The sequence below is a fragment of the Photinus pyralis genome, unplaced genomic scaffold (genome assembly GCF_008802855.1).
Source record: "Photinus pyralis isolate 1611_PpyrPB1 unplaced genomic scaffold, Ppyr1.3 Ppyr1.4_LG5, whole genome shotgun sequence".
NCBI lineage: Eukaryota > Metazoa > Arthropoda > Insecta > Coleoptera > Lampyridae > Photinus > Photinus pyralis.
Window position 1 is genome coordinate 18517473 of NW_022170596.1, and position 14555 is coordinate 18532027.

Sequence of the window (14555 nt, forward strand, 5' to 3'; positions counted from 1 at the left end):
ACGTGTTGGCTTCGCATTTGTTTTTATTATAGAGATTATTTTAAATTCCCATGTTGACATACCAGATCTATATATTACAGTGTCAGATTTGTGATATTTTGAGATCATATTAAAGTATTAAACCACCCGCATTTATGACATCAAATATTGTTTGTTTCTTTCCCCATAATTGTGCATCCCTTCCAGTTTAGTAACACGAGAACAAGGATCTCTTAGTCTGCCTTGTTTATCCCTTTAGTAAGTATTCCTCCCTCTCTCTAGATTTATCAAACACTAAGTGGCGCCTATCCGGATTACTTTTACCATTTCCTTCCCTTTTTGGCTTATTTGTGTTTGCATAGAAGAACCGCATATTCACCCCGACCCACCTCTTCTTTACCTGAGCTTACCGTGTGCTTATCTAAGGTAATTTTTGTCACCTACCATACCACACAGTTTTAACCTCTAGATGGTGTTCCAAAGCAGCGAGGTGGACGAATTTTGAGCCAAGAAATGAAAAAACCACACGTATAAGGTACAATGAACTTTATTTCAAAATACGAATTTGCATATTCGTTTGCTAAACGCCTATAGATCATATCAGCAGACACGGACTACTAGTGCCAATTCTAAGGAATAAGGGTTTGCTTTGTGGGTGTCACCACAGCAACGGCCAATGTCCCTCGTTTCCAAAGAATATTCAATACAGCTACCCACTTCTTGAACGGTAACTTTAAAGATGGTAATTTTCGCTTAGATATAAACTGGGTTATTAAGGCATGCATAATTGAGCTCTAACCATCTTCCTCGCACCCCTCGCTTCGCTCGTGGAGGACAGAGTGGTTGAAGTATTTCAGGTCAAGCCATGTATAATTTACTATCAAAATTAAAATTTTAAAAGTAAAAACAGTTAAAGGGGTTGGAAGTTACAGAGCAACGACGTGGAACGAAATAATCAATATTTGTAAGGACGACAAAACTGTGAAGGCTTTATACGTGTAAAGTGCGCTAAGGGTGACGGTCGACAATCGGTTCTGACGATGCATCAACGATTTACGTCGTTCGAAATGTTTACCACAAAAATATAAATTGTGCACAGTTGATGAGGTGAATTAAGTGTTTCGGTGGCATAATGAATCGTTATATTACCTTACATCAATTGGGTGATGGTACGTATGGATCCGTGGTGCTCGGCCAAAGGAAGGACACCGGCGAGAAAGTGGCGATTAAAAGAATGAAGAGAAAGTACTACTCATGGGAAGAAGCGATGAATTTAAGGGAGATTAAGGTAAATTTTTTTTAAGTAGCTGTCACGTAAACAAAGCATACTGCGACTTCTATGCTATTGCTATGGTAGTGTTTACCGTTTTATTCGTAGCTATCTACATTTTTTCTACATCATTTTTCTAGCAGTGCTCACTGAATACTTTGAGCCTTCAAAAACGTTTGTTGTACTTTCAAGATCCACTTAATTGAGTGATCGGGAACGGTTTTAACTATAATGTTTCCGGTTTTGTAACCTTTTTTTCCCCAAAATTCGGACTCCAAACGAAAAAATACTAAACCTGGATTAAATTTGGTAGTTTAGCAACTCGTTTAGCAAATATCGAGTTCAACCATAAGGAGCGTACCTACTGAATTGGGGTTGTATTTCCCAAACGAAACATTTTGCACCCTTCTTATTTTGAAAAAGTATTCCCCCTCCTCCAAAGGGCCTCGCATCATTTCGATATTGCAAGCAAAAGTAGGACAATTCATGATGAGGTGGCTTGGATTCAGACCCCTAGCCCCACCGATAATATTTCACTTATTTTTTTTGTAATTATGAGTTAGCAGTTTTTACTTCACAATTTTTGGACACTATTAAACAGAAAATATACAGGGTGGCTTATTTGCTTATTGCGCAGATACAATGACCGATAGATTTAAAGGGTAGGTACCTATATATAAAAAAAAGATAAACGCAGTTCCAATCAGTGGGTGGAGGTACGTGTAATTTTTATATATATACCCTCGCATATACCATAGGCAACAAGTTAAAAAGTCCTTATGCAAACATAAATGACGAGAGCGTATTTTCCTCCTAATAGTTAATGCCTCAGTTAATGCTGTCCCATTCTCTTCATGAAACGCTTTTAAATGCTTTCGTAAATAGCATTGCGCATTGTCTACATTAGAAATTTTATTGAATGCCTTCATAAATAAAACATACCAGCATGCATTAACAGTAATTTTGAAACCGGTATTAGTTTTAGTTTCATTCAAGGTGCCTACATATGATTCCGTTTACCTGCTTTCATAAATAAGAAAGTTGCCATTGCGCATGCGCAAAACAACATTTTGAAAACGTCGTTAATTTTACTTATATTCGTAGTGTTTACAAATAAAGTTTCATTTAAATATCTTCATAAATAAAAAAGTTAGCATTGCACATGCGTTAAACCAAATTTTTGACACTGCGCATGCTCAAAACCAAAAAATATGGGCTGCACGGAATCCTTGGACCAAGCCCTTTCAAATGGGCCCTATATCGTCAAAATCGGTTCAGTGGTTTAGAAGGAGTACGTGTGACGGACAGACAGACGGTTATCCGATGATACCGTTTCAGATAAAATATTTTCAGTTTTATGCGTCTTTGAAAGTGCATTATTTTTCGGATTTGAGTCAATAATTTACGCATATGACTTGCTCCATATGTACAGGGCGTCCCATTATTAATAGAGGCCACGGGCCATATGTATGGAACCGTTTCTTGCACAGCTTCGGGAAAAAAAATCGTTAACAAAATGGAACGATTTAATCTCGGATTTAATATTATTAATCTAATTAATTTAATATTATTATTATATTATTAATATATTTAATATATTATCAAATAAGATGAAAAAGTGAGAAAATCAGTGAAAACTGCATTTTGATATGTTTCCTAAACAGAGATATGGCGATAATACGAACATTCACAAATTATAATTGCAATTGTATATTCATCCAAGTTGGATTTGAAACAAATGAACACATAGCAGCCGATAATTATGTCTAAGTGAATGATGGCAGTCCAAAATTCACAATCAATTTTTAAGTTTTTAAATTATGAGCAACAACAAAAATATTTAAACTTTAAATCTGAGGAATATGAATTAAATAATAAAATAAATAATAATTAATTATATTAATACTAATGAAAGGATGCGACAGACTGTAATAAACTTTGACAGTTTTTTACGTGGTACCTATTGCGTTTCTTTTGTTTCAAAGCCAACTAGGATGAGCATAAATCTTTCAATTAAAATTTGTGAATATTCGTATTTTCGCAATATCTCTGCTTAGGAAACAGATATCAAAATGCGGTTTTTACTGATATTCGCACCTTTTTACTTATTTTGATAATATCATATATCAATTATTACGTTCAATTTGAAATTTTTAAAAAAACTAAAACGACTCTATCCATGTAAAATCTGATTCCACTAAGAAAGCTCTTTCCAACAAGAATAATTATATGAAAATCAGTTACCCTAAACCGAAGTTATTGTACATTCAATTCCTTAAATAGATGTTCCCCTTCTCCCGTCGCTCATATTTTATAAGCTAGAGCAATATGTGCTGCATCAAAATGATGCAAAATTAATACAAGATTGCGATGCATGTATTTTTATGCATGCTTGTTGGGTATATTTGAGGAAAAAGGTCATTTTTCTATTTTGAAGTTTTTGAAATATTAAATAGAACCACGACTGTGTTTTTTATTTTTCTACTTAACCATGAATCATACGCCCTCTAGCGACCTACCTAGAAAGCAATTCCAGCGATTTTTCTTGGTCGCTTTTGTTAACAAATTTTTTTTTCGCGAAGCTGTACAATTAACGATTCCATTCCATAGATATGGCCTGTTATCATTATTAATGGGACATCCTGTACAAAATATATACAGATTGCTCACAGATTCATGTCAAAATGCGAAAACCTCATCGTTTTCATAGAGACCCTCTTTTACTGGGCCACCAAAAGGAGCAACAAATAATGGCACTTATATATCGAAAATTAAAGGCTTGTACCTAAAGAGAGTGGATCAAAACTTGAAGTTATTTAGGCATTTTTAATTATCAGGATTCAGGTGGCTTTGATTTAAGAGAAACAAAAGAACTAAAAACAAATGTTACTGTGTCATAAAACAAAATACCAATAAATGTCACATTGAAGTATCGTAAAAAAAGTTAACAACGCTCAGGCACGGAATGTCATGTGGAAAAGGTTCCTTATGTTTTTGTATCACTCTATAGATCAAGTTGATGTCGTTATTAAGACTCAACATGGGACTTGTTTTACATTTTTTTGCCCAATCTACGTGATGGTGTTCCAATATTTCCGTTGTCAGTTAAAAACTCAGGACTACAAGTGCCTGTTCGAACTATTAAATTTTGATTTTAAAACAATGTTAAATTCTGGCAAAAATTATTTATGCCTTTGAGTAGCTCAATAACAAGAAATCTTTAATCAACTATCTAAACCTGAAAATGTAAAATCGTCACAATTTATAATATACAGGGTGAGTTTTTTTTCATTTTAAGCATTGGGATCTCGGAAACCATAAGACATACGGATTTGGTTAAATGAGGAAAGAGTTGTCGTTTTAAGATATACTTTTGTTTTTTGAAAACTCAATGGGAATCGATGGCTCATCATACTAAAAGCATTCATTGGCATTATGAGAAAGTAAAAGAGTTTGCTGTGGCTAGCACAGATACCACTCGCACCAAAAGCTTTTCAGCACTTTCTTTTAGGTCTAAGAATATGTAAGTAGGTACACCAAATTTGGTTTCAATTGGTTCAGCCGGTTAGCCGGAAATGAGAGTACAGATAGACATACCGACAGACAGACCAACAGACCGACATCATCTATATTTTGTTTGATTCGCATTTATGGTCATTTTTTACCCCAATGCAATTTCGAGATTACCAGACTACACAAAAAGTAAACCGGGAAAGGACGTTATAAAATCAGACGGATATCTAATAATCGAAAGCCGTCGTACGCTAACGTGTAACGGCTCCGTACTTGATACGTGTGCGAACATTATTCTTGGACACCTCTAAAAAGCATTATGCGGGTCCAGAACAAGAGAGGGGCAATAAATAAATAAATTTTAGGTCTTAGTGGCGTAATGCAGAAGTATTTGCTAATTTTTATTGTCATTACACTACATAACTTCTGGACTTTCCTATTACCAAACAGTACTATCTTTGCGACTACTTTGAGTGTCCCCAAAAGTTCAGAAGCTGAAAATAACTTTCGTTCTTTTATCGTTTCTCATGTTTAGGAATTTTTAGGACTTAAATCTTAATTCTGTTGGAGGTGTGTATGTAATTGTATGTCGAATATCTTGCCCTAAGGAAATTGGATGGTCATTTTGTTAGTGTGCGCTAAGAATCGTTGATGAGCAAATGTACAACTAACTACTAATCTCGTGTGCCCTTTACTGGCATTTTTAATGAGGTAGCCGCAGAAGTACCTGAGTTTCCAATTTCGAAGTAGAATGAATAAACCGATCATGAGAACATCTACGTTCTAATTTACGTAAATTGCGTGCGTGGGAAAAGCAAACGTGCGGAACGTTGAAAACAAATTGAAAATCCATATTCTCTTCAAATCAATTCTTATTACGTAGGTAGTATCTACACTTACGTTTAAGTGAAGTTAATAGGCAGATCAATTTTAGAAAATGTGCCAAATTCTTGACAAAACAACTTCCTCACTCAAACCAAAAACAGCGTTTTTGATTTCACAAAATGGTAAGCGTAGGGAAAAAACGCTTCCTACGAAAGTTTATTATTTTCCGATGTAGAATGTCATGTGGACGTTATTAAAAATAATGACGGGGAATGCTGTATATGGCATCAATTTATTAAGCGTAAATTTGGGGGACTATTTACGAATAAACACAGAGTTCTTTTGTGTCATTTGAATTTGACTCAGTGTTATTTTTCCTTTAAGAATTGTGTGTATTTGTGTATAAATTTCTTGTTTGAATATTATTCCTTTTATAATTCATTCAATTTGGTTAGGCACATCTGGTCGTTTGCGATAAGAGGTTTTGTTATCAGACGAAATTTAATTAGCGCACTTGTTCTTACAGCTGTTAGAAGAGATAACGGAGATGCGCTTTATTTTCGGCGTAAGTGGGGAGTCTAATTGTGATTGGCAGTGTTTTTGAAAGATTTTGAAAAAGTGATGTAAAATCGAGCTTGATGCATCGCTACGGTTGGAAAACGTGTACGTTTCTTTACGCTATATTTTTATTCGGGCTGATGTCCGCCCCATTTGATTAGTTGAAGACGCAGTTTGTCTTTATAATAATTTTGTGCAGGAGCAAATTAACAAAGGTTGTAGGAGAACTTTAAATCGGTTAGTTCGTTTTATTGAAAAAGTCTGTCTAATTGAAAATATAGTGAGCCCTTTTGACAAGGCTCTCTTGTTAAAAGTTTGTACCGTCTGAACAGACATCGGCAATTCGTCATTGTATTCAACGAGTTAATGTTGTTTGTCATCAAGATTTGTGTGTTAAAGTAAAGTTTAGAAGCTGTCAGTGTTTGCATGTGGAGTACAGTGGGCCTTATGTTTATCACAAACCTTTGTATGGCCAGATTATGAAAAGAGAAAAAAAACTGTAAGATTTTCTTATTTTGCAGAAATGCTTTAGTGTTTCATTTCATGTGTTTCGGAATAACGTTTTGTCATTGTTAATAAATTAATTGTGTGTTTATTCGAATCCATTGTGCGACCCGGATAAAGTTTCTATATCAGGTTTTTCTTCTGGTGTCTAAGAATTGTCAGGTTTGTTTGAGCTTTTGGTTATCCAAAGATTGAACAAAATCCACCGAGTCGTTACCTCCGATAATTACCAACGTGCATCCATACGGACATACAGACGTAAAAAGTTGCTCAAAATGAACGAAAACGTAGACATTTGATGAAATTTTGACATGTCCAAAAAACGGTAATCGCAATAACCACTTAGCCCAAACTAGGAAGCTAAAAATACACAGCCTTGGGGAAGTCCCTGCATTTAAGATTCCCAAATCGTGCATCTTTTCTCACAACCAATAGACCGAACAATGCATAAGATCGCAAATCCTAAATACAATTAAAGGACAACCCTAAGCTGACTTTTGAACTGCAAAATTAATATTCTACAATTTTGTTTCAGTCATTGAAGAAGTTACACCATACGAATGTAGTGAAGTTGAAGGAAGTAATACGAGAAAATGACGTACTGTATTTCGTCTTTGAGTACATGCAGGAGAACCTATACCAGCTCATTAAAGACCGAAGAGTGCCTTTTCCAGAAACAACAGTTAGGAATATTTTGTACCAGGTAAGTTCTCATTTTTTACTTTCTACCTGTCATATACCCATGTCTTTCTTGTACGCACTAAAGCAAAACAGTCGGTTTAGTCTTCCATTTACGCAAACGATGAAATGCAAAAGATAATTTGACAATTAATGCGCTGCTTTCACACTTACATGTTGATTTTTGTACCATACTTTGTAATGATTATAATTGAATATATTATTTTTGGATTTAGGAGGTAATAATTGCCACGGTTTATTGAGTGTGCATTTATGCACATTCGTTTTGTTCAAGAATCTTAAAGTGAAACTGACGCTTTACACTGTTTGTTTTCCTGGCCGATAAAAGTCTCGCCGTCTTGGTTGAGAATTCCCCTAGGTCGAAGTTCGTATTCGTGGTATATGAAGTACAGGAATGGACAATGGTGCCCATATGTGGATAGATTTGTCTTACGATTCGCCCAGATAGAAGAGATTCCCATTGCTGGATTTAAACGGGAGTCAACTTCCTTAATGTCAAGGTGCATTTTTGTCGAACACTGGATTAATTTTTTTGGAGATAAGAGTTCATGAACTGCGGCGCGCTGTAAGCACGGAACGTCCACGCACAATAATTTTTATTTCGTGCGAATAAGATCTATTTTTAGTTGTAAGATTGTAAAACGAAGTTAATTTGCCGTCTCTCAAGTTTCCTAGAGAGAATCACACATATGCCGCTAGCACAAAGCAATACAACGACTCGATTACGATGTCACGCATTTTCCAGTGCAAATGAAACAATACACTTCCGGCAATTAACTTAGCTTATTTTGATGCTTCGTTGTACGGTAGAGTTTTATTTAAAGACCTCCGCGTAGTTCACAGAAAATTCATACCGGGTCCCTAGAAACTCGAATTATCTTGAGGTTGGGACTGCACGCTAGAAATTAACCTTATTATAACTACGTTCTTCCGTAATAAAAAAATCCTAGTGAACACTCTGTACTCTAAAGCGAGTAATGCTCGACTGCTTTAAACTTTTCAATTAACTTCACGTGTTAATTTTCGTAACCGCAAACTCAGCGGACGATCCACCCGCTATGGCGACTGATCCCTTTTTTTTTAATTTTTTTTTAAAAGCTATTCGGGATCAAAGCCCATAAGCCACGTGGGGGAATACAAGAGTGTACTAAGGAATCACAGGGCCACACGCTTCACGATTCGGGGCCTATCGAATCGACTTTGAAATCACACAAACGATTAATCAGCCATCGGAAAATGGGTTGTATCGCACAAAGGAACTGATCCCTTTCTTTCTCTGTTCTTTAACTTCGCATTCGAACTTTAATTTTATCTAAAATCTAATCGGTAGCCCCTTAGAAAAACCGAAACGGAACTGATGCAATTCTCGCGAACAGCTTGGAATAACGCAAGGACCACGCATTCTGAACGCGCATGTTTATCGTTAATACACCTGCCCACGCTCACTCCCCGTATAAAGCGTTAAGTATATTCATGCGATTTATTTATGTATTTATGTATTGAATCTTCCTCGTACGATTACGTTTTGTTGTATAGAAATAATCGGACAATAAACTTTTTTATTTATTTCGACTGCATTCAAACTGGCTATCTACTTCCGCTATGCGGATTATTATTAGAGCACTTAACTAGTTAATTTTTCGCTTTCGGATTATAGTTTTGCATTAATCGAAACGCCACTTTACCTACCTATATCAGGAAAACACAATAAGCGGAGAAGTTTCTCGTCCTCTTTTTTGTCCGTTAATTATCAGGAGAGCAGCGATCTTTCATTCAAATCGGAAACACGCGAGTCCTTGAAATATCAAACGGTTTGCGGGCCTTGATACTTATCAAGTCATTTTCAAAACTTCCTACCAGAATTTTATTTTCTGTTAATGCGATAATTATACCTTTGTATGTATGATACTGCTTCATTATATACGATGTCACGCAAACGTAAAATTTCTCCTCGCACTTATTTTTGGTCGAGTGTAAATATCAATTCCTAGCTTTTTCCAATTATGATTGATGAACGTATCCATTTAAAAGTAACCCCTCTATTCTTCAAGGACAGGGCACGTCCTTAACGCATTGATTTACACTCGTCCATTCGTAATAAATGTGACATCTACTGCCGCTTTCAGTTAAAAAGAGGTTTGAATAATTGATTTATCCATTAGAAACAGTATGAGTCGATTTATTTCGCACCCATTGAACTATTCAAGGCTACATTTATTCAATAATTTCCATAAGGCATAATGTCCTAAATGTCCAAACCACGTGATCGTATCATGAAGCAATGTACCTACTTAAAATTAATATCAAATAAATGGTATTTTACACGACTTTTCGTTTTTTTCTGGTTACACGACATTGCGTAAAAAACGGTATTTTACATCATTGCATATATACAGGGTGGGGCAACATAACTTCCTCATTTGAAATGAGCGCCGTTCCGCCTAACGGTTATATTTGGGGGGGGGGGCTGGGCGTGGTTTTATTTGGAAGGGTGTACTGATCTTAACCCACCCCAGGCTCGAAGTGAATGACAGATTTCACGGCAAAGTGGCAACGTTGCAATCCCAGTATCAAAACACGGTTCTCGCTCAAAATTCAAACAAAAGAATGGCACGTGATTGGATCGTCTAAGCTAGGGCCCCCTTCCGTTACACGAAGCTAATTCAATGACTCGGGGCCCAGTCGGGCAGGAACACTCAAATAAAACGCTGTAATGTCTGCGAGTTTATTTATTATAAACTTATTCTGATAACCCGGGAATTTGGATGTGGTACATTAAAGCAAAGCAAGCAAAACCTAAAGGTGCCGCATTCTCGCAAAAGCAGACTACCAAGGAGAAAAAGAGCGCGACTTGACAAAAACCTTGGCCTTGAATAAAACCCAAACTATGCTATAATCACATAAAATTAAAACACCAACCACCTAAGCAGAACATGTGACACTACCTTAATTAATGAATGAATTCAAGTAGCAGGGTACGTTTGCACAGTATGCGTAGAGTATTCGTCACAACATGTCATGTACTTTCCTTTAATCGCGGCTAGAAGGCAACTCACTTTTTAGTTAGTCATTGGGTGGTGAACCTGGTTATTCGTTAGGTTTGGGCCAGCGTCTTCGCTTGATTGCCCTCCTGTTTCACGGTTATATTGGTAGGGATCGGGCTGGCATATTTACCTATTAACCCGTAGCGCAGTTAAGATTGTTAGGGGCAACACATTCATGCATTTATTGATATAAGTCACCTTACTAGTTATTCATATCATTATTTATCGAATGGAGTGGTGTGAAGTTTGTAAAAACATGTCTGATCTATTATTCATATTGTGACGTAACAATAGGCAGTTATGACAATACCCAGTGTGCTCGTGGGGCCCCCAATTATGCTCAGTTTCCACATAATGACATTGGTATAAACCCCAGACTTCCGGAACTAATAACTGTGTGCTTCGTAACACTCCCCTGACATCGGTCACGTAACGACACAAAACTGAAGGTGGTTAAGAGATGGGTCGCCGCTCATGGGTAGGATGGCCTTGGTTACAGCACTTCGTCCCTAAAATTGGAGGTTCGAAGGCCCTCGGATCCTTTTGAGCCTTAGCTCTAGATTATCTTTCTATTCTAGCGTCCGAGCTCCCTCTCACGGTAGGAAGATATGAGTTACATACCACAAGGCACACGCATTCGCGAATGTTACGAGTCACCCTAAACTAAATACACCTAGCATTGCATGCCCTACTTCACGGAAGTCGAGGTTCTACATAGGTACACCCCCGTGCACCGTGTAACTGAGTTAAACGTGGTCTAAACCTGAGATATCGTAGACTTCCACAAGCACATGGATATTAGTTAACAGCTCGCATGTTGTAAATTACATATTAGCACAATGGTAGATAAAAAATATCTGATTTAACAAATGGCACAATTCATATAAGTACATAAGAGTAAACTACATAAAATACTTTACCCGACACCAAAGTGGTTGTATCTTACGCACAAACACCAAAAACAAAGCTAAACTCTATGAATACAACTCAAAATACAATAAGCCCACCACCAACAAACTTTAACAATCAACAAGTGACGCCAAGTCCTGGGGCCAAGTCCCCAAATCCCAAACAACCTCCGGAAATTACGAAAAAAAATATCAACAGGTGGTGATGGCGGTGGCTCATGTCCCCAGAATCTCCAACTACTTGACCGGTTGCATCCGACGTCGTAATATACAGGGTATTTAAAGGGATATAGACATCTCAGACTTTTGAAATATCTTGCAAATTGAGTATTTTGCCCCCTTCCCCATGAATTATCTTTTTTTTAAATACATAGTTAAAACGTTTACAATAGTTTGACCTTATTAATAAACATTATTACACATATTAGATCAAACTAGTAATAATTACTGTCAGTAGTGTCGGTTGTTTTATGAAAACAATATTTGTTTGTTTGATCGGACGTGGCAAGAAAAATATAATTAAGGCTACAAAAGAGCATCTACGGCTTTGGCCATCGGATTGGTCGTTGGCAACAGATCTGAATGATCTTATTCGATTTCTGGAAACTATCCTTAGCTAAGATTATCGTTGAGAACGTGCAGTGTACTTAAATTAGTATCAAATGAAATTCATTGTATCAGAAGTGGGATAGTGGTTAATTGTATTAAAAATCTTAAATTTTAGTTTAATTAAATAGAAACTAGTTTTAATAATATATTCTTATGAAATTTCGGAAGAAAATCTAGTGCGAAGAACTTTCGGCGTACTCGATTATGTGCTTGATTGCCATTGAACTCCTGTTACAGATATTGCAAGGATTGGCGTTTATTCACAGACACGGCTTTTTCCATAGAGACCTAAAACCGGAAAACCTACTGTGTTCCGGTCCCGAACTAGTCAAAATTGCCGATTTCGGTTTGGTGCGAGAAATAAGGTCTCGTCCGCCGTACACCGACTACGTCTCGACGAGATGGTACCGAGCGCCAGAGGTCCTTCTACATTCAACGATATACGGAACACCGATCGACCTTTGGGCGGTAGGGTGTATCGCCAGCGAGATCTACACGTTTAGACCTTTATTTCCCGGTACAACCGAAACGGACCAACTTTACAAGATTTGCGTAATATTAGGAACGCCCGAAAAGGTATAGTCACTTTTCAGTATCGCTGACGATAGTCATCAAATTTTAGAAACACTGGCCGGAGGGATACCAGCTCGCCGGAGCGGTCGGTTTCAAGTTTCCACATTTCCAAAGCACGCCCATCGTATCCGTCGTTCCACAAGCAAGCGAAGTCGGCGTCAATCTAATCGAAATATTACTCGATTGGAACCCTGCGAGACGCCCTTCCGCTCAAGCCGCTCTCAAACATTCCTATTTTCAAGTACAAAATCTTTTCGCATTAACAAACATCTCACTGCATCAATTTCAGGTGGGGCAACGTTACGGTGGCGGTATGCAGGGATTATCGGCGCGAAAATCGCTCCCGTTTTCAGAACCGCTGCCAAACGACGATCCGGTCACGGAAAACCTATCCGACAGACCGAAGGATGTTCCGTTGAAGTCGCCGCAATTAAACAAACAAACTAGCCAAATGCAGCCGAACGTGCCACCAATAATCAAGCCTTTGCAGCCGTCGACTAGGAATCAACCGGTGCAGGCGGTAGCTCCGATTGTATATAGCTTTAGGCAACCTGATCTTATTTCTAATACCAAATCGATCCAGACGAAGAACTGGGAAGATACGGACGATGACTTTGGAGATATCTTGGGGTAGGTGTTCTGGAATCGGGATGCATTAACCACAGTCTGTTTTAGTAGTAAGATCAAAACGCCCGATAAATCTAAGGAGAATATCATATCGCGCAATAACAAGATTAATCTACAAGACGTCTTGCAAGCAACTAATAAAGGTAGCGATATTACCGCTAAATCTCAATATTTAAGTGTGTCTCGATACATAGTGGGACGATCTTCGGGTATACGCAGGGACTCCAATTTTAGCGTTTTAGGCAACACGCATCGCAGCGATTACGATTATTCCAAGCATTCGGGTAGTGTTTCAATTTTGAGTGCCCAAATGATCAATTATGTCATTTTAGGTAAATCGTCATTTTCGCCCGTTTGGAATAATGCGAATCTTTTAGAAGTTCCGTCCACTAAGAAACTCGGAAGTTTTTTTAGCGGCAACTCAAAGGGCAGAACTGATTGGGCCGCCAAGTAAGTCGCCAGTATAGGTGTTTACGAGTCGCTAATTATTCAATTTCAGATACCTCAAGTAGTAATAATATGTCAAAGAATTGTCTTTAAATGAACTGTGATACACATTATATTTTTCTTAATGTTACATGTTTATCACATTGTAATCTTAATAAATTGTTTCTTTCATAAAACAAGACAAAGAACGAACCCCTGTTGGCCTACGCTACTGAGAATCAACTTGTAATTCTCAGCAACGGAGCACTACTACTATTGGGGCTTTTGTAATTTAAAAAGTTCGGTTGTTGAATGGTACAGATGCATTGACCTTATTTTATTTGTTTTGCCTTTCCATTAAAATGGGCGGCTCTTCCAACCCAACTCACTATAAGTAGTCAAGTCTATAGTGTAGGTAATTCACATTCAGATGACAGTACATGAGTATAGATATGTCTGCAATGCTGGCCTTTGAATGTGAATTCCACTATTATGTATACATTTACAAACATCCATGCCCGAACCAGGGACCCTCACTACCACTGAGAGAGTAAGTAGATCAAGCTGACGGTTCATTGGGCAAATTGCATCTATCAGGTTCGTAACCGGAATGAAGTAGCAGGAGTGGCTTAAGAAAAAGAAGACCATTAGATTCTTATGACGGAAATATATTAATCTACAAAGTTTTAACTAACCTTTTTTTTAACAATTCATCTACTGCGATGGCTGAAATTTTTGTGGTAGTTCAAACTTCAAACATTTTTATTTCCTTGTTTGGTATTAACAAAAATAAAAACGGTTAAATTCCATTTCTCTTTACAATATAGAAAATATTGCTTTAGTTCATGGAAAAAAATACCTACAACAAAAATGCACTCCCGTCTTGTGATCACGGAATCCTAGAGATAAAGAATATATATAGTGTTGTGATGATCTTAGCCTCCTACTATCTTGGCGGGCTCACGCTGGAATATTTGACCATATTCTGTCGCAGCGGGAATGTCAAACTAACATGGCTGC

The 14555-nt window shown here is 37.3% G+C and overlaps 1 protein-coding gene across 4 annotated transcripts; it reads left to right on the top strand.

The window, feature by feature from the left end:
- Window positions 1-857: 857 nt before the first annotated feature.
- Window positions 858-13662, top strand: LOC116172048 (serine/threonine-protein kinase MAK). 4 transcript variants are annotated; one of them, XM_031489152.1, is made up of 9 exons: window positions 858-1267; window positions 7185-7352; window positions 12147-12485; window positions 12532-12723; window positions 12772-13112; window positions 13158-13252; window positions 13304-13393; window positions 13442-13559; window positions 13609-13662. In XM_031489152.1, the coding sequence occupies exons 1-9, from the start codon at window positions 1112-1114 to the stop codon at window positions 13619-13621; spliced, it is 1512 nt and encodes a 503-aa protein (XP_031345012.1). In that variant the 5' UTR covers window positions 858-1111; the 3' UTR covers window positions 13622-13662. The 4 variants fall into 4 exon arrangements, with proteins under 4 accessions (XP_031345012.1, XP_031345009.1, XP_031345010.1 ...); XM_031489149.1 differs by having other exon boundaries at window positions 13158-13393; XM_031489150.1 differs by having other exon boundaries at window positions 13161-13393.
- Window positions 13663-14555: the final 893 nt, after the last annotated feature.